This window comes from Athalia rosae, chromosome 2, assembly GCF_917208135.1.
Source record: "Athalia rosae chromosome 2, iyAthRosa1.1, whole genome shotgun sequence".
Lineage (NCBI taxonomy): Eukaryota > Metazoa > Arthropoda > Insecta > Hymenoptera > Athaliidae > Athalia > Athalia rosae.
This window is the reverse complement of record NC_064027.1, coordinates 28,645,395-28,671,889: the sequence shown is the minus strand read 5'-3', so window position 1 is coordinate 28,671,889 and position 26,495 is coordinate 28,645,395. Positions and strand designations below refer to the sequence as shown.

Below are 26,495 nucleotides of genomic sequence, written 5' to 3'. Positions count from 1 at the left end.
GCATATGGAGGTTCTTTTTATACCGTACAGTATGCGAACAACCCCCCACCCCCCCTCAGAATACCTAGGTGTATACCGGTATAGCGAATGTTGCTTCGCATGTTAAGGGCGCACGGGGTGCCGAAATGGAAATTAGTAGTTTCGAATTTCGGTGAAAATTTCCGTCTCTGTAATTATATGCGATCGGATGAGCACGAGAGTCCGTCCAAACGACCCTGACGTTCAAAACCGGACAGACAAATAAAAAGTGAGCGAAACTTTCGAAAATCGGTATTGATCCGTTTAATCCTTTGAGCCTGGAATACAACATGGCCGATTGCCTCTATACTGGCCTATTCGTGATTGCATCGGCTATTGATTGGTAATTGATGAGAGCGTAGGTTCAAATCGGTTACCGGCGTACACAGAAAGACTGATTAGCGATCAGACGCTCGGCTAAGCGGTCTTCTACGCAAACACGATTAAGCAGCGATCAATCGACGTTATTCAACGGCATTCGAATTATGAATTAGTGCGGGGTAAAACCCTGCTTGGATTACTCACCGGAATGTTCCGCGCTCCCCTCCTCACTTTCGTACGTCGCAAAAGGTGAATTTTCTTCTCCGCGTGTGTGTCAGCGGTCGAGCGTCGCCGGGCGTACCGCGCGAAAGGTCAACCGAAGGGTGAACGCTACACCATTTTTCTAGCGTTTGTAATCACTCGTTTGAAAACACGTGCGGAAAAAGGGAAACACCGCTCTCGCGACACCGCTCACTCGTTTCACCGCCGCTCTATTACTGAGAATTAATTTGCCCGGTAGATCAGAAGTAAACGACGAACGAAATTTGGTCACTCGATAGCGCTCGACGCCGAAGACTGCGGCCGCAGAAACTAGCGGACGACAGCGATACCAGTCGACGAAGTCCTCCGCTCGCGTTTGGCTAACGCGTAAATTGTCGAGGAAAGTAGAAGACAAAAAAAAAAAAAGGTCCTTCAATCGAATTAGTGAATTGCGATGATCGACTAGTCTCTATTATTGTTATTGATAGTTATTGGTATCGACGGAGTTGATACTTTCTCAAATCATCCGACAATAACATACGCTGTTTAAATAGGCGAGTGAAAGATTAAAATTGGTTTCAATTGTTGATAAATATGGAGAAATATGTGGCACTAGTTGCTGCTCAGCTGGTGCCTATTCCGTCGTGGTATTTCTGCAGTTCTACAGCCTGAACTGTGGACGTTTATAATTTTATATTCTCCCCGAGGAATATTACAGGGGATGGAAGTTTTCTTCAATCGTTCTGCTATTACGGTTGATGGTTTTTTTTTTTGTTTTTCGTTCGTGCCACTCGTTGCCTTTTTTTAAGATTTCTTTGTTATCATAATGGAAAAAGTTGTTAATGGCGGAGAGAAGTTAACTAACGATCATCAAGTGGTAAATAGGAAGAGGAAAAAACGCAAGAAGCAACTCGATCAGTTGAGAAAAAATGTCTTAGAAGCAAAACGAAAGCTGGTCCGTAAAGAACTGTTATTTTAAAAATCGTATTCAATTTCTGCGACGTTCACTGGTCTCGACGGATCAGTGACCATATTTAATTCGTAACTCCATCCATTATTCATTTTTTGTACTTTCCACTTTGACAGCGCGATGAAACTGCACCGCCGAAGCCACATGTGTCTACCTTCAACAAAATACTCAACAATTTCGCTGATCAGAGACAAAAAAACGTAAGATATATCTTTTCCCATAATTTATTTTCAAGTCTGAAGTCTGTCTGAAGATTTGAAGAAAACCGTGGTTCAAACGGCGATTTGACCGCGAATATAATTTGGGCTGAATATTTAAAAGCGAAACGTCAGTTTTTTTTTCACTGCAAGAAATTTTCACACCCTCCATCTTATCGATAAATATTGAAATGAATTAATTGATAGGACAACAAGAACCAAGGATTCGACGACAAGGGCAGAAGGGCGGGTGTAAAAAGGATGTGCAATCGATTACTTCCCGTGAGTAAATTGTGATGGAAAAAAATCTCGTGTATGCCATAACCAAAGAAATAAAGTGCACTTCATTATGACCGCCATTTTCATCGGCACTTTGATAAAGTCGCAAAAAAAAAAAATAAATGATTCTGCGAAAGCGAGCGAACAATTACTGGCCCTTCGTTCAACCAGCTACTATTTCTCTTCTTTTTTTTTTTTTTCTTTATATTGTAATTTTAATATGGAAATTTCTCTTTCATTCATTAAATGCTAATTGCGGTAAATGGTGGGGTTTGCTGCAGTCGAGAAAGCCACAAGTTGGAATTTTTGCAAATGGTTCGAAAGGTGCTGAAATAAAAAGAGGTACGAACAACATATGAATACTTTGCCCCACCCCGAAGAATTACCTGGTTTTCTCACATCGCAAGATATTTATCTGACATTCAGAGGTCCTCCATCGATCTTATTTGTTTATTTTCATTCATTCAATTATTCATTTTATCTTATTCAACTCCAACTACCCTCTCACGAATTTGGACGAAACAAAAATAGTCACCGAACGATTCGTCGAAGAAAGCAAAAAAAAAAAAAACTGAAATAAAAATAAACGAAGCATTTTATTTACTCAATAAGTAAGGTGCAGGTTTTTAAGCGAACTGAACGATAATTAAATGTTAATTAAATTGGAATCGAATCAACTCCAGAATGACTGCTAATGAAAAAAGAGAAAAAAATATGAAAAATATTATTTTTCTTTTGCACGCAGGTAATCCAGAGTTGAACGAAATAGATATGGCGCGTTTTGAAGGTGATCTTCAAAAAGTTTTATGTAACGGGATGCAAAAAAAGCCGAAGTAAGCGTAACATCATGACTGATTATAACGATTATTTTCATTTTATTGGTCATCCTATGTGACGAGAATAATTATATTTCAGAACTAGAGAAACTTCTGCATCTGAAGCACTGATCAAATATCTCAACAAACCTCCACTCGCGAGTCATACGGCCGTTTGCGAAGAGGAGCCAAAAATCGCGAATTTCGAAAGGCTGGGCCAAGTTAAAATCGAACCTGAAATACATTACGAATATGAGAGACAAAAGTGAGAATTACCAATGAATTTATTATATAATAAGTGGAAAACCGAGTAGACAATTCTACATCCACTCGACACGTGATTTTTCTGGGTTGATATCTAGCCGTTGTTGTTAATCTTTTCCCCCCTTACGGCAGAGTTGATAAAACGATATAATAATTTGGGTAACATTTCATACGCTGAAGAGGTTATTTAGAAAAAAAAAAAAAATTGCGTTCAAGCCTCATACATTTGTATAGCGACATTTATCCGTAACCTCGGGGTAAAATTGAACGAACCTTGAACTTTCGTCGTCAATTAGGAAGAGTATACTTACGAATCGAGCTGAAGCATCAAGAGGGACAGATTTTTTTTTTCCTACTCAAATCTCAGTGTACATACATTTAATGCTCATAATGGGATTCGAAAAAAGGAAGATGATGTAGAAAATGAATCGGAAAAGATTTTCAAAAGGTAATACTTCTGAAAATTTTGAACGAGAGGAAAACGAGTCACGCGAATCATTTTTAATTATTGTATGAATCATTAACTAGTCGAATAGTAGGAAATCAAAAATGGTACACCGATAGAGTGCTTTTCACACAAATGGTGAACCAGTCTCGAAACGTGATATGATATGAGAATTAAAATATATGTCAGTGCAGGCAAAAGGAAGCCGGAGACGTCCGACGAGTCGGATGATGAAAGTGTGAAAAAAGTTTTGCTACCAGTTGCGACCAAGAAATCGGATGAGAAACGAGCCACAGTCGACGTTGAATGTAATAATAACTTTGTGGAATCGGAGAAGAAAAAAACTGGTTATCTCGTTGAAGAAAAAGGGAAGCGATGTTTATTTCGAAATGTTGAGGAGGCGGAGCCAGAGCCCGGTTCCATACGTGATCGAGACACACGTTTTGAGGAATTGAGGTAACAGACATCGATATATGAATGAAAACGAACGTTCCTAACACTGCATTATTTAGCGCGGTTGCCCAGCTAATATCCTTGTTCCTTTATCGATTTCAGGTTCTCACCGAGAATCGGACGGCCCAAGGTTAAAACCAATTCGACAAAACGTGCGATGCCGTTCGCCGTTAGCGTCCCTGAATCTGAGAAAAATACACCGATAGAAAATGATAACAGAGCGCTTTTCAAACATACGAAACTCGGAAGAATGGTCGCCACCAGATATGGGGAACTTTGCGGTATGGTGTGCGCCGAAAATTTCGAGAACTGTCTCCGGAATATTCCGCACGTTGGTGAGTTTCGAGATCCACGGTTATCTCGCTGTCGATTTTTTTTTTCTAATCGTCAAACGTCGCTCCATGGGCCAATATCTTTGTTTCGTTTCTGTTCAGATCCATTGAAAAAGGTGAAAAAGTCGCTGATCGATTGCTACGTAGCGGCCCAACGCCATAATCGTTTGAATTTTGAAAAAGAAAGGGCGGCAACTGTGACGTCAGGAAGCGTCGAACGACGCCCCGTCGGATGCTCTCATCTGGAAAAGACTGCGGAAACTTTCTTAGACAGAAGCGTTCCCCCGAGGAGGAAGGTTACCGCGGCAGAAACGATGAGGGTGGAAGATATTAAAAGAAACAAAAATGTTTTTCAAGGAAACAATACAGCGAGAAAAGCATGCCACCCACCTTATTCTCCGGAAAAAACTTTTCCAGAGGTTAATTATGAACGGTCATTAGCGAATTTCGGAGAAAGTCCGGGATATTCAAAAACTCGAGAAATGGAAAGAAATTTTCCAACGGTGACTGAAATTCCAACGGACAGGAGAAAAATCATGCTACGGTATTTGAAGGAGCTTAGAAGTTCTGCGAAATCGGAGGGAAATGAGGTACTCAAGTCGCCGATATTTCCTCCCGGGGTATCCGTTGCCCCGTTGTCCGACAGCAACATCGAGATTCAAAAACGTTACCTTGGCGACCCGTTAAGAAGGCACCAAATGATCGGCGTAAAAAAGGACAAAAGTTTCACACCAGTTTCATTAGAGAAAAAATCGAATTCGTCGGACGTGAGTCGCGACAGCGGTGGGACGCGTTTAAAGTTGGACCTCGGGGGTCAGGCGAAAATCGAAAGAAGAGCAGGGATATTGGAAATCCCGAATTTAGAGAGCGCCTCGCCCTCGTTCACACTGCAGATTCCGTCGAATCGGGATAAAATGCCAGCGCAGTATATTCGTGGCCTTAAAAAGGCAAACGAAGTATTTTCGCCGGATCTGTTACCGAAATTCGCTGGAGATGTGGGGAATAATCCGAAGCGGGATTCTATCGGTAATCGGCAGAGAAAAATGTTCCCCATGTGCAGGGCTGTGAAAGCTGAAAAACACGTGCCTGCAATTTTACGAAAACCTCAGCCTAACAATGTCAAGAATTTTACCAAAGAAACCCCAGGAGATAATTTCACGCTAACGGCCAGAGACGCCTTACGGGGAATTCGTAAATGGAGTCCCAATCAGAAATCGCCTATTTTCGAGAAGAAATTGAGCGAAGCTCTCTTCTCTAAAAATCAGGAATCGTTTCCTAACGTTATTCGAAACTCTGATCGCTCCGAGTGCCCCGATATACCCACCAAAATATCCCAAGGAGGGACATTCGCCGTTTTGCAAGAACCCCAACTGCAAACACCGACCGTTATTAACGGGATTTTTGATCGTACCGAAGGGATTCTGAAGGCGAAACGCAACTTCATGAACGCTAAATCTCGGCAAGTCGTACCGAACGGGGAACCGAACGCAGGAATCCGAGCCCCGAATTTTTTGGGACAAAATGCCCGTCAGGAAATACGACCCGTCCGGGATTCGGAAAATCCATTGAACTTCATGGACGCCGCTACACTCCATAAGATCACCGCGGAACGCGAAAAAGCGCTGGCCATGTCGGGGGCGCCGGACGAGGAATGCCAGAGGTTTCCTATTTACCTGAAACGCAAGAACAAACTCCCAACGGGAGGTCATCAAGATAAACGCTATTCCGAAGAGTGCGTCCAAGGGCAAGCACCCGCAGCGTTCCAGGGTAACGGAAGTCAGACCAAGGTCATAATAATTCATAACCCGAACTTGCTGAAAAGATCAGACCCCCGAGATCGCCATCGGCAAATATGCGAGAACAAGAACTTTTCCGGACGAGGTTTGGAAACCGCCGAGATCATTCCTCTCCATCTTCATCAAGTTCGGGATATTCGACAGCAGCAGACATCGCAGCAGCAATTCCAGATACCCGAAGTTTATCCTTACCACGGAAATTCCGAATGCCCTCAGGAAGCGGCTCGATATTCCTACCCCAATACCACTACCGATGTGCAATTGCAGCCAAGAATCGTTTATCGACAAGATGCAGGAAGAATATACGGAAGTGTAAACCTGCGGGATAATCCTGGGTTTCCGAATCGCTTCCAGCATGTGATTCCCCAGCCGAATCATCGGGGAAGTTTCGATGTGTCAACTTCCCAGAAGATTAATTCGCAGTTCCCTCATACCGCGCCGGCGGTCTCTGCTGTTCAAATACCCGCGACTTTTGTATCGGCTCATTGTGCCGGCGGCAATTTGAATCCGAAAATCGAAACTACAACCATTACCGAACCCAAACCCGTACAATTGATGGACGGAAGAATAGGTTTTATCCTACAGACCAATAACGAACACAACTCGTGGTATCAAAACCCTAGTCAACTTCAATGGAACGGAGTAATGATAGAAGATGATAAAAAATGCAGTTATAGCTACCATATCGATCCCAGGTGTCCGCAGGCTGAATACCAACGGAATTTACAGGTGAGTTGAGACACTTTTTTTCAATTTGTTTTTTCGATTCAGTTCACCTCAACCCGGTTATTAAAGGGGTTGAAAATTGGAGTGCTGTAAGGTCGTAAAACGACCTCGAGCCTCCTCTGTCGTTACCCTCTGGTATCCCGAGTTGAAAAGCTCGCTGAAAGATGGCGTGTCGTTGTTAATTTTTTATAATTTAAGGGAGGAATCCGCATAGCGGGTGTTCAAATTGAGATGAAATGAAAAATCGGACCGGGCAAAATAATCATGAATATATTTTGACGAATTGGGAAATCGCTTCAAAGATGATTTCAAGACCCTCATTTGAATTATTTCGTCGCGCGATAATATTCCGTTTTTGTTTCAGTTCAATGAAACCGTTGGGCAGGTTCGTCAGCACGTTATACAGCCGGTAGGTATAGTTGTCGTTAGCGATGACTAATTCATTCTGACTGAATCGCGTAGAATTGTACACGGCATATGTCGTGCGATAAAACCATAACGTTCTGATATCGCCATTTGTATTTCGTTCATTTTTTTTATTCTTTCCCTTGATCAGAATTACAACGTGACCGATGTCTACAATCACCCTGGAACAACGCACCAGCGATCCGCACCCCTTTGCGATCATTGTTCAACCAAACCTTAGATCATAAGTCCAGAGTATAATACAGATCGGCATAATGATTACGTGTATCTAATTATTGTCATCAACCCGATGGTTTATTAAATTTATCTGAAAGAAACGATAAATTAAACAAACAAACAAACGAAAAATCGAATCTTCGAAAGTGCATCATTTTTCAGTTTTACTTTTTGAGACTATACCATTATTGCTCGTTGACAAATCATACTAATATACTCATAATACGCATAAGTGATGGATCAAGAATAAACTTTTATTTTCTACTTCGATATTACGTAGTGTTCAGATACTCCAACGTCGGGATTTTCGAATACTTTTCGAATTGTCAAGCTGTTTGTGAGATGAAAGTAAGCGAAATACGTAAAACAATAAAAATATATCAATATTCATAAAATGGTAAAAAGAAAAATGTATTACAATGTTCGAGTCACTTGGAATTTTATTTGAAATAATGTACTCTTTTTGTTTTTTTTTTTTTTGTATATCGTTACGATAATATATAATGTTCTACCGTTCAATGGATGTACGTCGATACGATTGGTCCCTCATTAAAACCCTGCTTCTCAGCTGCTTTCATTTCCATGGTATTTTTTTCCGTTCGCCCCTCTCCCTCTTTCCCCTCTCTTCCCCCACGTGTATTCGGAGTGATGAAGAAAATCACTCGGAAATTGAAAGTTTAGTTCAACGAGCTACAAATGTTTGGAATTTTTTCTGACAAAGATTTCCGGTCTCTTAGTATTTTACGGGACGAATCTCAATATTCTGTTCAAATTGTCTAGAATTCACCAAAGACACTCCGAAAATCACAGCTTATCGAACTTTCCCTATATATTCATCGCTACCGATATAAAGTTTAAAAGTCGGACCCCCTTCGTTTAGAAATTCAAAATTCTGCCGAGTTTTCGTTCCTTTTATAACTCCCTCGCATCTGACTCGCTATTTCCTCCAATTTATTTCTGTTCAGCCGCGTTCCAATTTCGACCTAGCGCTAAATTCTACCGTTCGATTAATTACTCACCCTATATATATGTATGTATGTATATATATATCTACGTAACCCACCAACTAGTGTAAAAAAGAAAACCAAAAAAAAGAATAAAAAAAAAAAATAAAACTCACAAAATAAAGGAAATGAATCGGGTATATAATAAATGGAGAGAAAATTCATATCGAGTCGAGCGGGGCTTTGTTCGACTATTCATTTCCTGAATTCTTTTTTTCTTTCTCTCTCCCCGCTGAAATTTTTTGTCTCATCTCCATTTGAAATTTCCGATATTTCCGAATGAAAGAGAAAAAAATAAATGAAAACCTACTCGATCTTAGATTCGTTGAGTTGGCGAGTATAATTGAATCGAGTTTGTTGATGTAGGTGGAATAATAATGCATGTACATCGCGAATCTGCAGGATTCCAACCCTTGTGTACAATTTTACGACGTGAAATGTTACGGCAATTTTACGATCTCACACACGAGTGTGCGTATCGTTTGCAGGGAACGTGAAACATACAGGTGTGCGTGAAATTGATTTTCTATCACTGTCGCGACATGTGGAATAAAATGAGGATAATTTAATTCCCACGTAGTTTGGAAATATAAGTTTGAAATATGAGAAACAATATACGTCCCAATTTTCAGAATCTGCCGTAAACTTGGAACGAATCTAGAAAATCTGCAATTCATTTAAAAAATTCAAACTGCCCATCTCAGCGGTAATAATTGTATTAAATATTTAAGGTTTTTGGTTTTCTCCGGAATAACCATGTGCGATCACTGCGTCGCAAGTTCTTCGAAGGCAAAATGAAAAACGACCAAAAAATTACACAAGAAGTCGAAAGGGAAACGAATAAAAGTATCGTTCAATATTTCGACGGAAAATGGTCACTCGCCCGGAAGCGATTAGGGCTGTAAAAATCTTAGAACCCTCATAGAGCCATTAAAGGAAATTTGTGGTAAAAGGACAATTTTATCATTTTTTTATTTTTTTATTTTTATTTTTGTTTTTTCTTCTTTCCCGTGAACGATTGTATATATATAGAATCCTAAGAGTGGTTGATATGGCTGGGGTTGCGAGCTGACAATGAGATAAGAAACCGGAAAGAGATAGGAACGAATCGCTGTCGCGCCGCACACAACCGGAAGCCTCAAACCCGCCTACATTTAAATCATAAGATTCATCTTTGAGGGATTCGAGTCATTCATGGTCCGTTACTTGTACGGTTTACAAAGAGCCAATTTTAAACGTCACGTAATATTACAGTTGAGAAAAAGAGTTACAGGCTCATTGTGTGCTACGGGTATTACTATATGTATCGTACGATTACTCAATTACAGCCCTAATAACTATACTTACAATCTAACTTTAAGAAACGACCGTCACCAGCACGCGTTTGTGTCACTTTAAAAATAAAGGGTCTCGTAATCATATTCTTCAAGCGCCCAGGAACACGACGCGGAGGATTTGATTTTTTCATTTCAACGGCTTCGTGGACTTGAATAATTTTTTTGTTTTTTTCCCATCGTTGGAAAAAATAATCGGATATCGCCGCTAATCGGAGGTGAAAATTTCTGATACAATCAAACGTGTTATGTGTTCCAAAAGTGATAGCCGATAAAACTGTGGGACAATGAAGTGTTCGGTGATTTGTTTTACCCTTTTCATTTCCCTCCTTGGATTCTACGCAACGGAATCTTCCTCAATGGTACAGTCGCATCTGCCGCGTGAGTATTATTATTATTATTGTTGTTGTTGTTGTTGTTGTTATCATACCTCGATATTTTTATTCTCTGTTGTTGTTGTTGTTGTTGTTGATAAATTTCGAAATTAATCGTTAAATGATACAGAAAATTCGGTACAAGTGAAATTGATTTTCGCAAATTAAAATCAAGCATTGTTTTCTGGCAATCAGAGATGAATGATCGAATTGTCGCGAATCGTTAATTAATCAAAAGTAAATACCTTCAGCCCGATGCCCTTCGGTCAAACTCCCGAATGGTAGGGTCCGCCAGAGGTCTAGGGGGAGGATGTTAAGGTTCAATTGTCTTCCTGGGTTTATTCTTGTGGGAAATAGATACGCCACTTGCATAAAAACCAAATGGGACACGCTACCTCCTGTCTGCGTCAGTAAGTATAGAACAACATCGCGTATTTGTAGCGCAATAAATTTTGTAACGAACGTACATTATTTTTGAAAAATTGTTCGCTTTCCTTCAAACCAGACACGAGATGCCCCCCGTTCGAGAAACCGGAACATTCCATCTTGGTTAAAAAATACGACGGTGCTGTCGTAATGGTTGTCTGTGAACCGGGCTACGAACATAACGGTCCTGCGGAGATCTACTGCAACGGGAAATGCTGGAATGAAACTGCACCTGTTTGCAGAAGTACATTGTTATTCGTTTATATGCATACGATTTGTCCTGTCGATAGTTCAGACGAATTTTGTAATTCAACATTTTCTTTCACCGTATTCACCGTCGTGCTTGATCGATCAATTTTCTATGATTCGAGGTACGACTAACATGGTTCCAACGAGTTGCGATTTCGAAAGCCCTGATTTATGCCGGTGGGAACAAGACCCTCTCCATGATTTCGACTGGATCAGACACAATTTCAATACCCCAAGCTGGAATATCGGAACCGGACCTTCTCACGACCACACTCTTGGCGCGGGAAACAACGGTGGGGGTTTTCTTGAATGTTGTTGTTTTTTTTCTATTTTTTTTGTTTTTGTATTCCGTGCTCCCTCGGCTGAGGAACGTGCACTGATCGATAAATGTTCCTGTTTCAGGCTATTACATGTACATCGAGGCCACAGACAAAATCGAAAATAGCACAGCGAGACTGATGTCGCCTCTTTACAGCGCCAACTTGACCGCAGAGGGATGTTTTTCCTTCTGGTAATAAACTAGGACCTGATAAGATATTGAAAATATCGGAATCTTGGGAATCGATTCGACGGCGATTTCTTCTTTTTTCTAATTCTTCTTCGTATTTTTATGGCTGTAATCAGGTACCACATGTACGGAACAACGATCGGCACGTTGAACGTCTATTTCAAAGCTGAAGGGGAGGCTGACCGAAAATTGATGTTCACGAAAAGTGGTAATCAGGGTAACCAGTGGTGGCACGGTTTCTTTCATCTGCCCAGGGAGAATACCAGCTTCCAGGTATGATCGGCTCAGTCCTCGACAATCGTATACGGATTTTAGCTGGAAAATTCCAAGCAGATAGTCGTAGAAAAAAATTCTGAAATCGGTCCATCGTTTGTTTTGCATAACTTATCAGTCCATTCATTTCTGTCATGGCAGTTAATTATGGAAGGAGTACGCGGGGCGGGGTATATCAGCGATATTGCCGTAGACGACGTAGCGATTTTGCAGGGAACTGAATGTATGCCGGATGGAGATACCACGACAATTATTCTCCCGACTGGTGACGACGGTAAGACAAACATCCTCCAAGTTCGGGGGTGGGGAAAAATAATATAAAAATCTCATTCACCGATTCTACCACACATCGCGTATAGGAGTAGAGACCGATGATCGGGACCGATGACTATTTTCATCGAAAATATTCCGACTCCATTGATTCGCTCGTCGTGTATTTATCTCGATATATTCACAGTTGATCGTTGGACGATATTTTTCGAACTCTTTTTATCCGTAATTGAGAGAGTTGATTATTGAAACCGGTAAATTTAGTGACTCATACGATTCCACTGCGCCCACGATCGCGGCGTTTGTAACGAGACCACATCATCGTCATCTCACATGTCCAACGGAGGATATACGTCACATTGTTTTTTTTTTTTTTTTTTCTAAGTTCCTGTCGATTACACCGATATCAGCTACGACGTCAAGGCCATCAACAATCTGCACTTTTGAATCGAGTAATTTACTGCGAACCACATGTGGAACGCAAAATTTGGCGAACACGCTGCGCAATTTATAATCACGAGTTGAAATCAACGTCGCGATCGCAACCTTCTCGACTCGACCGGGCTTCCTCGGTCCTTCGCGCCGACTCGTTTATTTCTCAATTTTTTTTTGTTTTTCTCGCCCCCTCGAATATTTTTGGAACCGCCAACGCCGGGCGATCGTAATCGCGTATCGTCTCGTCTGCAGATCAAGTTGAAATCGTCAACGCCATGCAGACTTGTCGAGGAAGGTGTTCGTATTCCATATCGACTACACCGAGGGACTTGGAGAACCCGCAATTGTGCCAATGCGATTCGTATTGTTACGAGAATCACAACTGCTGCCCGGACTACCCGGCCTACTGCATCTACGCAAGTCAGTTGAATGAAAAATTATCATTATTAGCGAAAAGAAAAGATATATATATTTATTATTTTGTTTTGAAAACCAACGCCTCAATTTGGATGTAATATCCGTTCCAGATGACGGTACAGACTTCACCTCGGACTACTCGGAGAATCCGACCGAGTCAATTTTTATACCGCCTATAATTCCAGACCGACTTCCCATTCCGATAAGTCCCAAAGACGACATCGATCCTTTCGTTTCCAGGCCTGCGATTCCCTCGAATACTCCCACTACCGGAGTCCCATCGGATTTTTACCCTAAACCCCCGAAAACTACGACAAAAAAAACACCGTTCGAAGTAATCACCTCTGAACCTGGCCCGAAACGAACAACGGTGAGCAATGTCGTTCCTACGGATTCCGGAAGTGCAACGATCACGCGAGATTTCGACAAGCCAATAATCGGTGATTATCCTTCTACATTATTTATCAGCATCGTTTATTCATTTCGTTTTTCACTTCCATCTTGGGACGGATGGATTTGGATGAGAAATTCGTCGGGCGCTTCACAGATGTGAAGAAAATAGAGAAGGAATTTGTTTTTTTGTTTTGCAGATACGAATAAACAGACGGAAACGGATGCCCACAAATCAAGTCGTGAGCCTGTGAAAGTTACGCTACCGGGAGCGATCGGAATAGTGGTCGGAGCGATAGTGGGTGTCGCGGTAATGGGAGGGATAGTTTACAGAGTTTTACAAAAGCGTCAGAATTACAAAAACGGCGCTGGGAAATCGGCCCTCTCGGAAGACAGTGACGTGAGATTTCTTACCTCCGACGAGATATTGGATTTCAACCTGGCGAAACCCGAAGACATGGAAGTCATGTAATGTATCGAAAAGTTATATAGGTCACTTATTTTTGAAAGATATACATATATGCAATCAAAAACGGTTTGGATGAAAAAATCATTGTTGGGTGTGATTTTTTTTCCGACGTACAATGATTTATCACGTCACCTGATCGGAAATCCCATTTTCTCAAACAAGAGAAAATATCACCGATCCGAAAGAATTGTATCCCAAATTTTCAAACCGACAGATATTTCTCGCCGTGATCACGGATGAGCTTGTTTCACATCGCTGAAACACGATTATAATGTACTTCATTGATGATAGATAAATATATAATATTTAATACGTAGCTTGGTTTTAGATAGTTGTTATTAGGTTATTATTACCTAAAGATAAGAGAATTCATAGTTCAGTAATTATTTCTAGTTTTCGTACAAGAAGTTTTCAGTCGTGGTGATGCGATATCATCGGATATCTACTCGATTCGGAACTGGTATATCAACATTTCATACTCGCGAAATTCGATGAACCATTACAAACCACGTGAATAGATTAAGTCGATGATTTTTCTGAGGCATTTTTTTTTTTTTTGAAGAAAGGATAAAACAAATGGATGAAGTATAAAAAGTCGGAAGATCTAATATCATAGTTTATTAAATAAATAAAGTGCTGCAATATCACAAAACTCTTGTGCTTTTTCTGTTCCTATTTTTTTTTTTTTTTTGTTTTTTTTTTTTGTTTTCTTTTTCAATTTTTTACGTATTTTTGCTACCGTGTTGTTTATTTTCGGTAATTTACTTCGGTAGGTTATTTATGTCTTATTTATACAGACATGGAAATTCCGATGAATTCGAATTATTTAAATTGTCGTTACAAGGCATCCAGCGCCTAGTTTAAAATATCGTCGATCTATACCTGATTATTATACATTTTCTCAGGTACCATGATAAAAATTAACTGTCCGGCGTCCATAACGTGATAATAATTTTCATAATTATGTTATTAATCTAATTATGGGTACTACACTAATATTGCTATTATTATTATATTCGTCATCGTGTATGTTTCCAAATTTGTGCCCCTTGGAATAATTTGATTCATTCTTCAGGCTAATAATAATAATTTAAATATGTATGATAAAATTGCAGGTGTATAGATATAGTATAGAAAACTGGAATACTGCAGTGGTCGTTAGGATTGCATGTAATTTGAAAGAAAAATATATATGTACGCAAAATAAATTATTGGGATTTTTCATAATTGGTTTCATAGCACTCCTGCAGTAACTTTTTCGTTCAACTTTTCATTGTCTTACTGTCGTCCGAATTTGGTGTACTCGCACATATTCACATGAAATTCCTTCAATTAAAAATCGATTTCACTCTAGTTACAGCGATCAGGAAACGATGGTGAAATTGTTATGGTCATTATTTGATAAGCATGACCGAGAATATGTATCAAAGTGGAGAAAAAGAGAGAGACGGAGAGAGAGAGAGAGAGAGATAAAAAAAAAATGAGGATTTTCAAACGGCGATCTGATGTTTTTTTTTTTTTTTTTTTTCATGTAAATTATCTATAGATATTCCCACAATAACGATCATTAATTTATTCTCCGAATCGTCTTACCTCTGCCAGAGAAAATCTCGTCGATGAAACTCTTAAAAATCGACAAGCGATTTAAGGCGCGGGCGATTGGACGGGATAATTGGGCGTGGGTTTGTAAACGGTACCCCAGAACGATACAAGTCCCGTGGGCTCGTCCCTGATGAGAAATAGGAAAGGACGATCGGCCACAAATCGTTTCTGGTTGCCATCTTTGGTGATGACAACCCCGGTAGCTGCCGCGGCCACGGTACCTTTTTCAGAAATATCGATTTCCACTCGGTGCAAAACATCGTCCGCGTAAATACCCGGATTCGCCAAATTACCGCTGCGACGAAGATCGTCGAGCCCGTACGACGGCTGATTTTGATATCCCATGTAATTCACGAAGTCAGGATTCATCGGTCTGACTTGTCGCCTCTCGCGTCGTACTCCGGATGACGATGGTACGCTCTCACGGAGGCTCTTCGAATTTTCCATATCGCCCCTACGTTTCGCCAACCATCTACCCATTGAGATATTTCTGCGACTTCTTCTACCCGGGATTCTGCCGATGGAGAATCCGGTCGCCCATTGCTCGATGCGATAACCGCGCGCCTTGTCGTCGTACGTGAAGTAATTCGGTTTCAAATAGTTCTTGCTCACTGGTGGTGTTGTTTTGTCGCCGTCGTCATTTTCACCGAATCTCGTCGGGAAAACGACGTTGTCCGTTCCCCTGTTGGGTGGCCTCTGGGTCGGTTGTCTCGTAGCCGAAGAATCGCCGGTGTAACCCGGGGATAAGAGACTCAAATCGGCGGTGGCGGGATCGAATAAAGAATTCAGACCCAGAGCTTGGAGGGAATCTCGCAGGCTCAATGTACTCGATAACTTCATACGAGGTAGACCGATTATACAAGTTTCGTTACGTACACTCCTTATCAAGGTCTCCAACGTGTTGACATCCAGATTGCGCTCCAGAGTACGTATCGCGTCGGGACTGCGATCGGTTGGAAGGACGACGTACATTGTGACCTGGGGGGAATAAGGGTGGTTTTTTATTTCCATACTTCTGAGCCAACGTTACAGACACGGAAAGGGATATTCACCTCTCTCCCTTTGTAGGGAAGACCTAGAATTTTAGCTTTCAGTTTTCTGTCCTCGAAGAAGGGGAATTCACCGCCGTTGTACATCATGTCAACTTCGACGGTCTCGCCGGGAGCGACGGTGAAGGTTTTTCTACAAGTAAAAGTGATATATTTTCAAACAATGTTCCAAGGCCTTTTGACGATAAATCGAACATCCGACCTTGAATTTATCGCTCGCGATGCGACGAACCGTGGTACATTTCGTAATACGCCGATCAACGGGATCTTACCTTCTAGTCGCGCCGTCGATGAAAAATTGATTCCATTCCCCGTTGAAATACAAAGCAGATGCAATGATAACGCTCGTTTCCGCTGGTGGCGGACCGTTTAAGATCGTTGGAATTTTTCCACGAGTCTTTTCTTGCACCCATCTGTTAACTACAGCCTCAGGGCGGCCCCGACCGCTAGCAAAGTCCAAATTAAACACCTCGCTCTTATAAACATTCTGACTGACCGCTCTGTACTCGTTTCTGATGGGGAAACCATCCTGAAAAAAGAAGGAAACGAATGGCGAAATTTCTCCTAAAAAATTCACCGGCTATCAAATCACGTTCGTGAAACAAACTACCCTTACCTTGACGAATATTCCGCTAGCGAACGACAACTCGGTTCCCGATGTTCCCGGTTTATTGGAAACCGAGTCGAGGAGGACACCGAACATTTGATGAACGACTTCCGAATTTCTGGACACGTCAACGCCAGCGTTTAGGCCCAAAATATTCGCGACCTCTTCGTGAGTTTTTCCAGCTGAACCGAGCAGAACGAGAGATAGGGCAACGGCGATGCTCAACGGGGAGAAAACGGTGTTTTCACGGGACCCGGGAAAATAACGAGCCCGAGAAGTCGAGACCGCGTTGTCCATATTCAACGCAAACCTCATTATACCCTTGGAAATAACGTCGTTCGCCTGAAATCAATAAATTGTAAAAGCGTGTGAAAAAAAAAAACAAAAATTACTCAAGCGAAAAAAACCTGATACTCGTGAATAAAACTTCTCGGTAATGGAAATGAATTGTCAAATAGTTTCGGTGGGCGGTCGAAGATGATAATAAAGGTAGGCGCCAGACTAGAAATCGAGAATTAGCGATCAGATTTATAGTTAGCTATCCGTGATACCCGCATCACGCATTTTCCCCAACTTTTACGGTCATTTTTTCTGACCGTAAAAATCGCTTGAAAAATGTCAGACGACCCATCATCCGTCCGTCACAGAATTCTTACGGAGGAATTCGAGCGTCCAAAATGAAGAACAAAAAATTTTGGAAAAATAATTCGGCTCCGTTTCTACCATTTTTTTGATTATCTTACCCTGGCATTCCACATCGGATCCAAAGTATCACGTGGCGGTGCTCGTGGTGCGTAAACGGAATTCGACGCCAGAGGAGGTGAGGGTGAAATTGGTGCGGCGAAGCCGCTGACGCGGCCATTATCGACGAAATTGTTGAACTGCGTGGGATCCGATTGCTGAATATTTTGTGTCTTTGGTGTAGCAGCTACCATCGATTCGAATTGATCGGGATAAATTAGCTGCCCCGTTGACCAAGAGGCCAGAGTGACCAGTATAAAAACCGACTTCATTTCTGCAACAAACAATGAAAAAATATAAAACTAAATCCTTTATTTCGGTAGACAAGTTTACAACGATCAGGCTATTGTTTCAATATCGCCGCCACATTTCGGGCTCCGGTTAATCGATACCGTCGTCGCAGAGGTAGAGTTTTTATAGGAAACTAAAAACCTGTTATATCGCGTTACCGATCGAATCGGTTATATTTCATCGTCAAGAATTCAAAAACTGTATTTTCTCTGCTCGTAAATTTTTACGCATCAATTTATTCTATTTCTATTTTTAGATTTTCGGTTAGATAACGTGAGAAGGTAATAAATTTTTACATTATCCTCACCGCAATATATTTTATAATCATCCGATAATCGCGTGAGATATTTTTCATTTCTCTCTTTTTTTTCTTATTTTGACAAGACATTTCTCTCGGTGATTTCAGCTTTCACCGCAGTTACCCGGGCCCGTATACATAATTTTTACACACATTGTTTTACGGGAGTCATCGAAAATGTCAACCACGTCATTGACGACTCTTGGTTGGCAAAAAGAAAAAAAAAAAAAAAGCGCTAACACCAACGACAAACAACGCTACACATCGACAAATTGCTAAACACAACAAATTACGCAATTCGTATAATGGGCATACATTATTACAGAGATCGTGTGTAAAATAAAAGGTCTGATTACCCAGGTCATTAATTGCTCCGATCATTTATATTCACAGGAGCGATATTGATCGTCGCCGCATTATAAATTTCAAGGTGGGAATACTACAGGCGGTACACATACATTCGTTATAAACAATTACCTTACGACGAAGGCGTTATCCCAACGTTTCTCACAGCCATGTAGGCACGAGATCGGTTGATCTTTTTGTTCGATCTATTCGGGACTGTATCTTCTGCGAGTTAACGTGCCGTTAGTTGTGGAATTTCAACCTCGATCATGAGTTCATCATTCGACGACGATAGCGTCTCTCTTACTTTATATAATTGTGAATTTTCATCGCGTGATATCTCCGCACAGTTGTAAAGTTAAACGGTATTGTCCGATTCGAAAAGCGAGACGTGCAGATGCAACGGCGCGTCATTTACGGCTATGTAACGCGATAATGATCGTCAGTGAACACCGCGTACGTACATCATACACGCGATAAATTATCGACTTCCAATAACTGATTAACGATCACTTTACAAACCGCGATGAACATCCCCGTATCTTTGATCAAAACTATAAAAGGAATCTCGTTAGCGTTAACGAGCACACACGATCCGCGTCGAGTTTGACACTTTGTTCGATACCTCCTTCCACATACTTAACGCAGTGAGAAGAAATCGTTGAAATGTAATAAAAATTGGGGGGTGAAAAATATCCCTGAAGAATCTGAGAACACTTTCTAATTCGTTCCGTTTTTATGCGATTAAAAATTCCATTTCGTTTTCCTTCTAATTAAATTTCTTTTTTCGCCTACACTCGTGTGACATCAGCGTTTGGGATATCTATAGTTTCATCAATCGTTCGTTTTTATTTGATTTCTTTCATCTTCGTTCGTTATTCAATGATTTTTTTTCTTCCTCCCGTTTTTTGCTCGTGCGGGTGTACCTTACAAATGGAACGGAGATATACGTACAATGATAATATGAAATGCATTTGTATCGTGAAAAAAAAAAAAAAACTATACCCGCACCTGATGAGATTTAACTCGAAACACCTGCGACCTTCGGGACTGATTTACGGTTACCTTCGGATCTTCGCACTCCTTAAGGCCAGTTTATTCATACGCTAGACAAACCACCAGGATGATCGAACGCGGGTACCGGAAAATATCATTTTTTTTTTTTTTCTCTGTCCTTCCGTTATCAGTTTTTTTTGAGCAGAAAGAGATCATCCGTTATAAAATAACGGAATTTTTTTCGCTCCCGAATTCGAAGAAGCTAATCGCAAAAAAAGAAAAAAATAAATAAATAATGTGGGTCAAACCACAGGCTACATGTAACGCGCAATTATGGACGCTGAATGGACCGAGATTATTATATTTTTGCTTCGAATTTTCGTCGAGAAGCGATAATTTTTTTCACAAACACCTGCGCGACTCCTGTGAATCCGTCGCATATTATTCCGCAGAGTTGAAAATTCATCGGAACTAAATACCGAAGAGCGTAACGAACGCGCGATGACATTTTGCACATTACATAGGTAATTATCTATTTTTATATACACGCTGTAGTGACCAAGTGCTTGATTAGAAAGTTTTTTGAATGACAAGCTATATACCCGCACCGAGTATGGATGTATGATGTGGATGGAAAGAAATCTAACAAAGCTTGGGATATTCTTATAATACACGTAACGTAATATTGCTCGTATACGATGTCGTACGCATACCTATACTACGCCGTTCGTCAAACGTCAATTAAACTGTGACTTCATAATGTATGCGAGGTCATTAGTCTTCAACTTATTGTACCTACGTGTGCATAAGTACCGATAAAAGAAACGCTCTGACGATTGCGAGATTCGTCTCTTCTGTTTCTTTTTTTTTCAATTTTTCAAAAAATTCGTTATATCACTCTTGAGCACATCGACTGTCGTGAGCGTACATTATTCCGTAACAGAAATTCGGATCTTTTGGCCCCATCAACGCCGCAGCATTTTGAAAATTTTTCAAAATATCAGACTGTGATTTCGCGAAACTATATTTCATCGACGAAGATTATTTCATACATATTTTTTTTTTTTTTGTCTCTCTCTCGCTACGAATTCGTACACTCAATTTTGACGTTTTTTAAATCGACGCGAAACGCCCCACACCTACACACACACCTGTCACTCTCATGTATATACCGACAATGAGTCGATACGTCGACGACACACGAGTTAGATCTATACTACAGATCTATTTATAGATCCGTTTATAAGATAAGTATAGAGTGTCGCGTGCTATTGCGGGATATGTACAACAACTTTATAATAGATTATAACCATGTCACGCGACTACTCACAATTATTATAGAGAATTGCATAATTTATCGTTTATATATTCTATCCGTATATCTAGATGTACGGTATAATTGTGCGCAGCTTCACACGCACACGCATACACCTGTACGAGACGATCCTCGGACCGATCCAACTTCAGCGGTCACCTGTGTCGTGTTAACAAGCTCGAATGACACGATTCTTTTTTTTTTTCTTCCTCATTATTTCCGCGGACATTATTATTCGGTTTTTTTATTTTTTTTTCAATAATCCTTCTCCTTCTTTTTGTTTGTTTTTTTTTCTCCTTTTTTGCCTTCGTCGTTCGTCCCGATTTGTAACGATCGATCGGACACGCGCATGTTATAATTGAGCGGGTGTACCAACGGCTGATTAATTTTTCTTTTATATGGCGGATCAGCTATTCTGGTTTAATATTTATAACCTTGGCAGATGCAAATGGTAAAATGTATGAAAAAAGCGGCAATTTTATAATCCTATGTTACGGATAGCGTCAATTGACTTCGGATCAGCGAGATCGGACGGAGAAATAAATTAATCACGATCAAAAGCGCTTTACGCAAAGCATCGATCAGCTATTGTCAGTCGGTTTGGGCATGAATTCTATGATACTGCGGTAACGCAGGTGGTTGAAGAAGGAATTGAAGAAATGAAAATAGGCCACGGTCGCGAAGTATCATTTCGGAAGTATAATGAAGAGGAAATTGCGCAAATTAAAATCTTTACTTAAACGTGTATGAATAATCCTGAATTTCGTTTTTCTCTTCAGTGGTAGAAACGATTATCTTTAGTAGGTAATTATGTGAGAAAGTGAAGATTTCTTTTTTTAACTGAGATTATTATTTTTTTTCATTTCATTTCATTTCATCCTTTTGGAGTATTCGTTGAACAAAAAATTGTCATCGTTCCGTATATAGATCGACCGAAGCGACCTTGTGGTCATTTCCTGATTTTTTTTTTTTTCTCTTTTTTTTCGTTCATCGATCTCCTGCAGACGACATTGAAAAGCGGTCGGTGGGTTACAGAAGGTGCAAGTTCGTTGACCAGGATATGCCATATATATATACGAGGCACGCATGAAATAATCATTTTCATTCAAGGTTTCACTCCGTTTAAGTGACTTTATATTTCAAGGGTAACAATTATCGCAGGAAATGATTTTTGTTAAGTTCCAATTTTACATGTTCAGTCAAATTGTCAACGTCGATGACCAGTCGACCGTATAAAGTCTATAATTTCTTTTACATAACTATTTGTCCGTGAAGGATCACAAGTTTTTTTCAAATACATAAACTATAAAACAGGTAGAATCTGTGCGTCCGAGTCCGAAAACTATCCTCATCATCATCATCGTCATCATCATGATCATCATTTTCTCGGAGTTAATTAAAATGCCAAAGACTACCGCGAGGATAATTGGACCAGGTCACGACACCTGCAATTACGAAGAGGGAAAAAAATTCCGGTAGAAGTTTGACAACGAGGAAAAATAAATGAAAAAAAAAAAAAATGCGAAGTGCAGCAATTCGCTTCTCGAAAAGTCACACAGGTGTACCGCAAAAGTCGCTTATTAATTCGGAGGTTGTGCCCCACTTTTTACACATTCGCGCATTTTCTATACGCGATAAGGAGACGAGCGCGAAATAATTCCTGCACCGTGTTTACGTTCGTGCGTACGTACGGGTGTAGGTACATGTGTACACGCTTATACGCATGAGAGTGGAACGCGTGGATTTTATCATCGCGTGAATTTCTCGAGTCGAACGGTAATCGCGGAGAGAGGTGGTTATAAGTAACACCTTTTAGCGACGCGACGATCATCGTCATCGTCGAGATATCATATCCCATCGCAAAACGAGTTTCGGTGTCCTTCGCGTTCAGTATTCAGTGACGCAATTATTTGTGGGTATGGCCACTTGAATGTAATTCAATTTTAGCAATTTAAATGTATCTCAATTTAAAAACCAAACATCGAACGTTACGAAGAAAAAAAATGAAAATAAAAAATAAATCGATTTTTTTTATACCAATTGAAAAATATTACGATTATTCTAATCGTGATCATAATTCGAAAAAATCGTTCAGAAAATTCGATCGGATACACGATGACCGATCGATGATAAAAATCGTCACGATCATCACGATCTTCGTGTAATCTATAGGGAAAGAGAAAGCAGTTAGTGTCCCTAATATGTATACTGCATGTGTTCAATAAACGCCCCCGTGAAATTGTATAAAAGAACGATTTGATTCCGTTATTCTTTCGGAACTTTTTTCAAAGTCTTCATTTTACGTATGGTAAGAATCTGTGAATAGAAAAATTCTCTCGTTCCCAGCAGACCGACAAAATTAATTTGTTCATTTATCGATAACATTTGCGGTCGATACTTTCGAATCACCCTGTCTAAGACCTAGGTCTCTCTGTGCATACCTACCTGTACGTTAAACAAAGATTCCGAAATTTCTATTGTCTGGCGGTATTCTTAATCACCGCGCCAAGTTTCGTAATATCCATATAATGCACACGCGCGGTGTAAATACGGGGTGGTTAGAGACAGTGTCAATCCTTTGAGATTGCAATTATTTTATACCTAACGCCGCAAGGATAATTAGCGCAGCGGCTGAAAGGGTTAAATTATTATGACAACGTGAGCTATAGCGATGCTGGAGGCGCGCTAATTGTGTCTTCTGTATATATATATACGAGGTGTCCCATTTGAGTTGAACGTGAAAAAAGCCGAGAGTCGTCATCGAAGGAATCTTAAAAAAAAAAAAATGGAGTCGCAAAGATCTCGTACAAATTTAAGCAGACGATAGAGACCGCACGTCCGACAACATCAGTTTTTCAGTCAATTCGTATGAGCGGAATAATTTCAAATCGGACACCCGGTGAATATTGGGCAAATGCGAGGATGTTCTTAGTTCTTGGCATTTAGAATAAATTCTAGCACAGTTACGAAGTGAACGGTTCTGCACAATCAGCACACCGAGATCTTCTTCAGCAGGTTTTTCTAAATCTGCAGCTGGCGCCTCGTCATCGCAATCATATTTTCACATCGCCGTACGAGATCACGATGAAAAAAAAAAGAAGGAATTATACAGGAACAAACAAAATACATGGCGCTCTTCGTTTTTGCGAGGAACACCGGCACGTACAAAACCGCGAATTTTCCCCCCAGAAAACATTACGGTACATAAGTGTATGGTATTTGTCGCGGTTGCGGGAATTCTCATTAGGTATAATTTCACCCGCATGTTTCATTTGTACCGCATGCTTTAAAAAATTTCCGACCTGTTATCCCATAATTAGCGTACCTCGTTAATTTATAATTAATAGATGACACAATACGTGTACGAGATACCGTAGAATATCTTATGCACGTAAGCTGTTATGCTCATAGAAGAAAATTCCCCGGGCGCTAAAAACGCTACGAGTGAGGAAACAATTTATTGGGTATCGCAGTTTCATCTATCCGATAATGGTGTACGTTCACGTTGTGACATAATGGAGAAGAAAGGAAATTCTAAATTCTTCTAAAATTTCAAAGATCGCCTAAAGAAATATTCAATTTCTAAAATATGTGTGAACTGTACGAGACTTTTTTGCGATCGATCGATCGTGCTTGTCAGCCATGTTAACGACGGGGGAAAATGTAGATCTTTGGAAAAACAAAAAGTTTGTGATTTTTGACCAACGGAAAAAAAAAAGAAACGCGGTCAAAAACCCCGCCGTGAATTAATCGAGAAGTAGAAACTCATGTATCCGAAGTCGCGGATGCGTAAGCGAAGCAAAGATTCACCGAAACATTGCAATATCCGTCTTCTTTCGCGTCGTTCGCATCAGCCGTGACCTATTACCCGGTAATTCTGTTCAAGTCCCAGATTGAATCGAGAAAATCCCCCTCTAAAAAAGCACTCGTTTATCCCGATGACATTTTACACGACGCAGAGGATACGAATACACCTGCGATCCCCGACAATCGGATATCCAAATTCCCACGTCAAAATACGAGCACGTTTTGCGGAGCAGAAAATTGGGGAGACAGAGGGTCAACCACCACGTTTGATATCTATTAAAAAAAAAAAAAGAGAGAACAAAAATCTCAACGTCTCACGTGAACTGAAAAAACTTTGTATCGGCTCCCCATACTCGAGGAATTGGAAGCAACGAACAAACGTAAAAGACAGTAGGTACGACAGCGATCTCCTTTTACCGATGCACCGCAAATAATCGGTGATTTCAATGCCGGTCCGGTTCGTCGGTTATGGAATAACTTTGATTTGGGTAAGAAAATAAAATTTTACAGGGAACGCGATCATCATACCGCTCATGATTAATCGTCGCGATGATTTTTATACACATCGGCTATTACGCACGGTATGCTAATTGATCCGAGGCATTAAAGTTGTGTTATTTAAAAACAAAAAATCTGGCGACTCTTTCATCTGTATAATAAGATATTCATTTGCATAGTATACGTGAGTAGGTATATTTGATCACATATGCGAATTAGCGTATCGGTTTTTGATCGATTTTTCGCAATCGGCTAGCTCAACGTTTGGTCAAAATCAATATTTGAATCGTTCCATTGATTATTTTGATGTTTATTTTATTCACTAGAGATGAAATTTTCGTAAAAAAAAAATACGTGGGAGTTAAAATTACATAAGTATACACCCAAAACGTGCATTCATCAAATTCAAGCATCAGAATAAAACTTGCCAAGTCTACTTTTCGAGACCTGTGAATATTCCACGCATCTGATGAAATATTGATATTATATGATAAACTCCCGCGGTTTTGTGATGACCAGAGGAGCAAAAATGAATGAAATAAAATCAAAGTAAAGTAGCGCAAATTTTTACAAATGCTTACCGACGAGATGTCAGATGTGTCGTGTCTTCTTCAAAGATTTAATATCAAAAAAATACCCCAAATTATTTGTTCTTTCAAATATCTATGTACATATATTACTTATTGTTAGACAAGTCTCGACATTGCTTCGAAAAAAATGTTCAAATTAAAAAATTATAATTATCGGGTGGGACGCGATTGTCAATTTTCAAAATCACTTCACAGTGCACCAGTTCACTTTTGGGTAAAATGTAAAATGTGTAGAAATTCAAACGTTAGGTGTGGATCGTTTCAGTTTTGTAGATTATTTTGAGAGGACAGTACATTTTGCAGTCGAAGCCGAATAACGATCCAAGAAATTACGATCGTCAAGCAAAATAGAAATGGAGCGCGAAATTCTTGTTTTTGATTTTTATCCTTCTCTCTTTCTCTCCTGATGAAAATTGCTGAGAAAAGAAACCCGTTTCTCTCCCGAACAACTCTTGCACACAACTGGCGGCCGTATCGACTGCTAGTTGTATTTACCGCGTTCACTGCCAACCATTTTCCCCCACCATGATAAAACCACCTTATTATTATATGTCTCACTGTTATGTCTCCTCATCCCACATGTTTGCTACATATTTGTCTAGTAGATTTATCTATCGATAGCACATATTCCTCGAATTGAATCGTTCGTTATTTCCGTATCGTCCGACAAGATGTCCACCGATGCGCAGAATCAGGATCACGAAGACCTGAGGAGGGATTACATTTGAAAAACCGAAATTTAAAGAGT

General features: G+C 40.3%; 3 protein-coding genes across 3 annotated transcripts; 2 read left to right on the top strand and 1 right to left on the bottom strand.

Moving 5' to 3' along the window:
* Positions 1–890: 890 nt before the first annotated feature.
* LOC105685738 lies at positions 891–10,564 on the top strand. The gene is made up of 12 exons (XM_012400097.2): positions 891–1,495; positions 1,627–1,710; positions 1,915–1,989; positions 2,268–2,328; positions 2,732–2,819; positions 2,902–3,066; positions 3,700–3,966; positions 4,066–4,298; positions 4,398–6,820; positions 7,182–7,226; positions 7,374–10,178; positions 10,423–10,564. The coding sequence occupies exons 1-11, from the start codon at positions 1,367–1,369 to the stop codon at positions 7,461–7,463; spliced, it is 3,660 nt and encodes a 1,219-aa protein (XP_012255520.2). The 5' UTR covers positions 891–1,366; the 3' UTR covers positions 7,464–10,178; positions 10,423–10,564.
* Positions 10,482–13,611, top strand: LOC105685794 (MAM and LDL-receptor class A domain-containing protein 1-like). Its single transcript, XM_048651376.1, has 8 exons — positions 10,482–10,581; positions 10,677–10,901; positions 10,969–11,139; positions 11,249–11,357; positions 11,471–11,627; positions 11,769–11,901; positions 12,860–13,189; positions 13,340–13,611. Exons 1-8 carry the CDS (start codon positions 10,482–10,484, stop codon positions 13,609–13,611), a joined length of 1,497 nt encoding a protein of 498 aa, XP_048507333.1.
* A 600-nt stretch (positions 13,612–14,211) lies between these two features.
* On the bottom strand, positions 14,212–26,223 carry LOC105685793 (leukocyte elastase inhibitor-like). The gene is made up of 6 exons (XM_012400208.3): positions 25,739–26,223; positions 17,610–17,881; positions 16,876–17,208; positions 16,532–16,788; positions 16,263–16,392; positions 14,212–16,188 (listed from the first exon to the last, which is right to left on the bottom strand). The coding sequence occupies exons 2-6, from the start codon at positions 17,877–17,879 to the stop codon at positions 15,253–15,255; spliced, it is 1,926 nt and encodes a 641-aa protein (XP_012255631.2). The 5' UTR covers positions 17,880–17,881; positions 25,739–26,223; the 3' UTR covers positions 14,212–15,252.
* Between the last annotated feature and the right edge of the window lie 272 nt (positions 26,224–26,495).

What these genes read in the sequence shown, in the direction of transcription:
- LOC105685738 (XM_012400097.2), top strand. Translation starts at nt 1,367, where the DNA reads ATGGAAAAAGTTGTTAATGGCGGAGAGAAGTTAACTAACGATCATCAA. An exon ending in TACGAATATGAGAGACAAAA is followed by an intron (nt 3,067 to 3,699) that starts GTGAGAATTACC and finishes AATATATGTCAG; the next exon opens with TGCAGGCAAAAGGAAGCCGG. An exon ending in ACACGTTTTGAGGAATTGAG is followed by an intron (nt 3,967 to 4,065) that starts GTAACAGACATC and finishes TATCGATTTCAG; the next exon opens with GTTCTCACCGAGAATCGGAC.
- LOC105685794 (XM_048651376.1), top strand. Translation starts at nt 10,482, where the DNA reads ATGTTAAGGTTCAATTGTCTTCCTGGGTTTATTCTTGTGGGAAATAGA. An exon ending in TCTTGGCGCGGGAAACAACG is followed by an intron (nt 11,140 to 11,248) that starts GTGGGGGTTTTC and finishes TTCCTGTTTCAG; the next exon opens with GCTATTACATGTACATCGAG. An exon ending in TTTCGACAAGCCAATAATCG is followed by an intron (nt 13,190 to 13,339) that starts GTGATTATCCTT and finishes TTTGTTTTGCAG; the next exon opens with ATACGAATAAACAGACGGAA.
- LOC105685793 (XM_012400208.3), bottom strand. Translation starts at nt 17,879, where the DNA reads ATGAAGTCGGTTTTTATACTGGTCACTCTGGCCTCTTGGTCAACGGGG. An exon ending in CTAGCGGAATATTCGTCAAG is followed by an intron (nt 16,789 to 16,875) that starts GTAAGGGTAGTT and finishes TTCTTTTTTCAG; the next exon opens with GATGGTTTCCCCATCAGAAA. An exon ending in ATCGACGGCGCGACTAGAAG is followed by an intron (nt 16,393 to 16,531) that starts GTAAGATCCCGT and finishes TTTTACTTGTAG; the next exon opens with AAAAACCTTCACCGTCGCTC.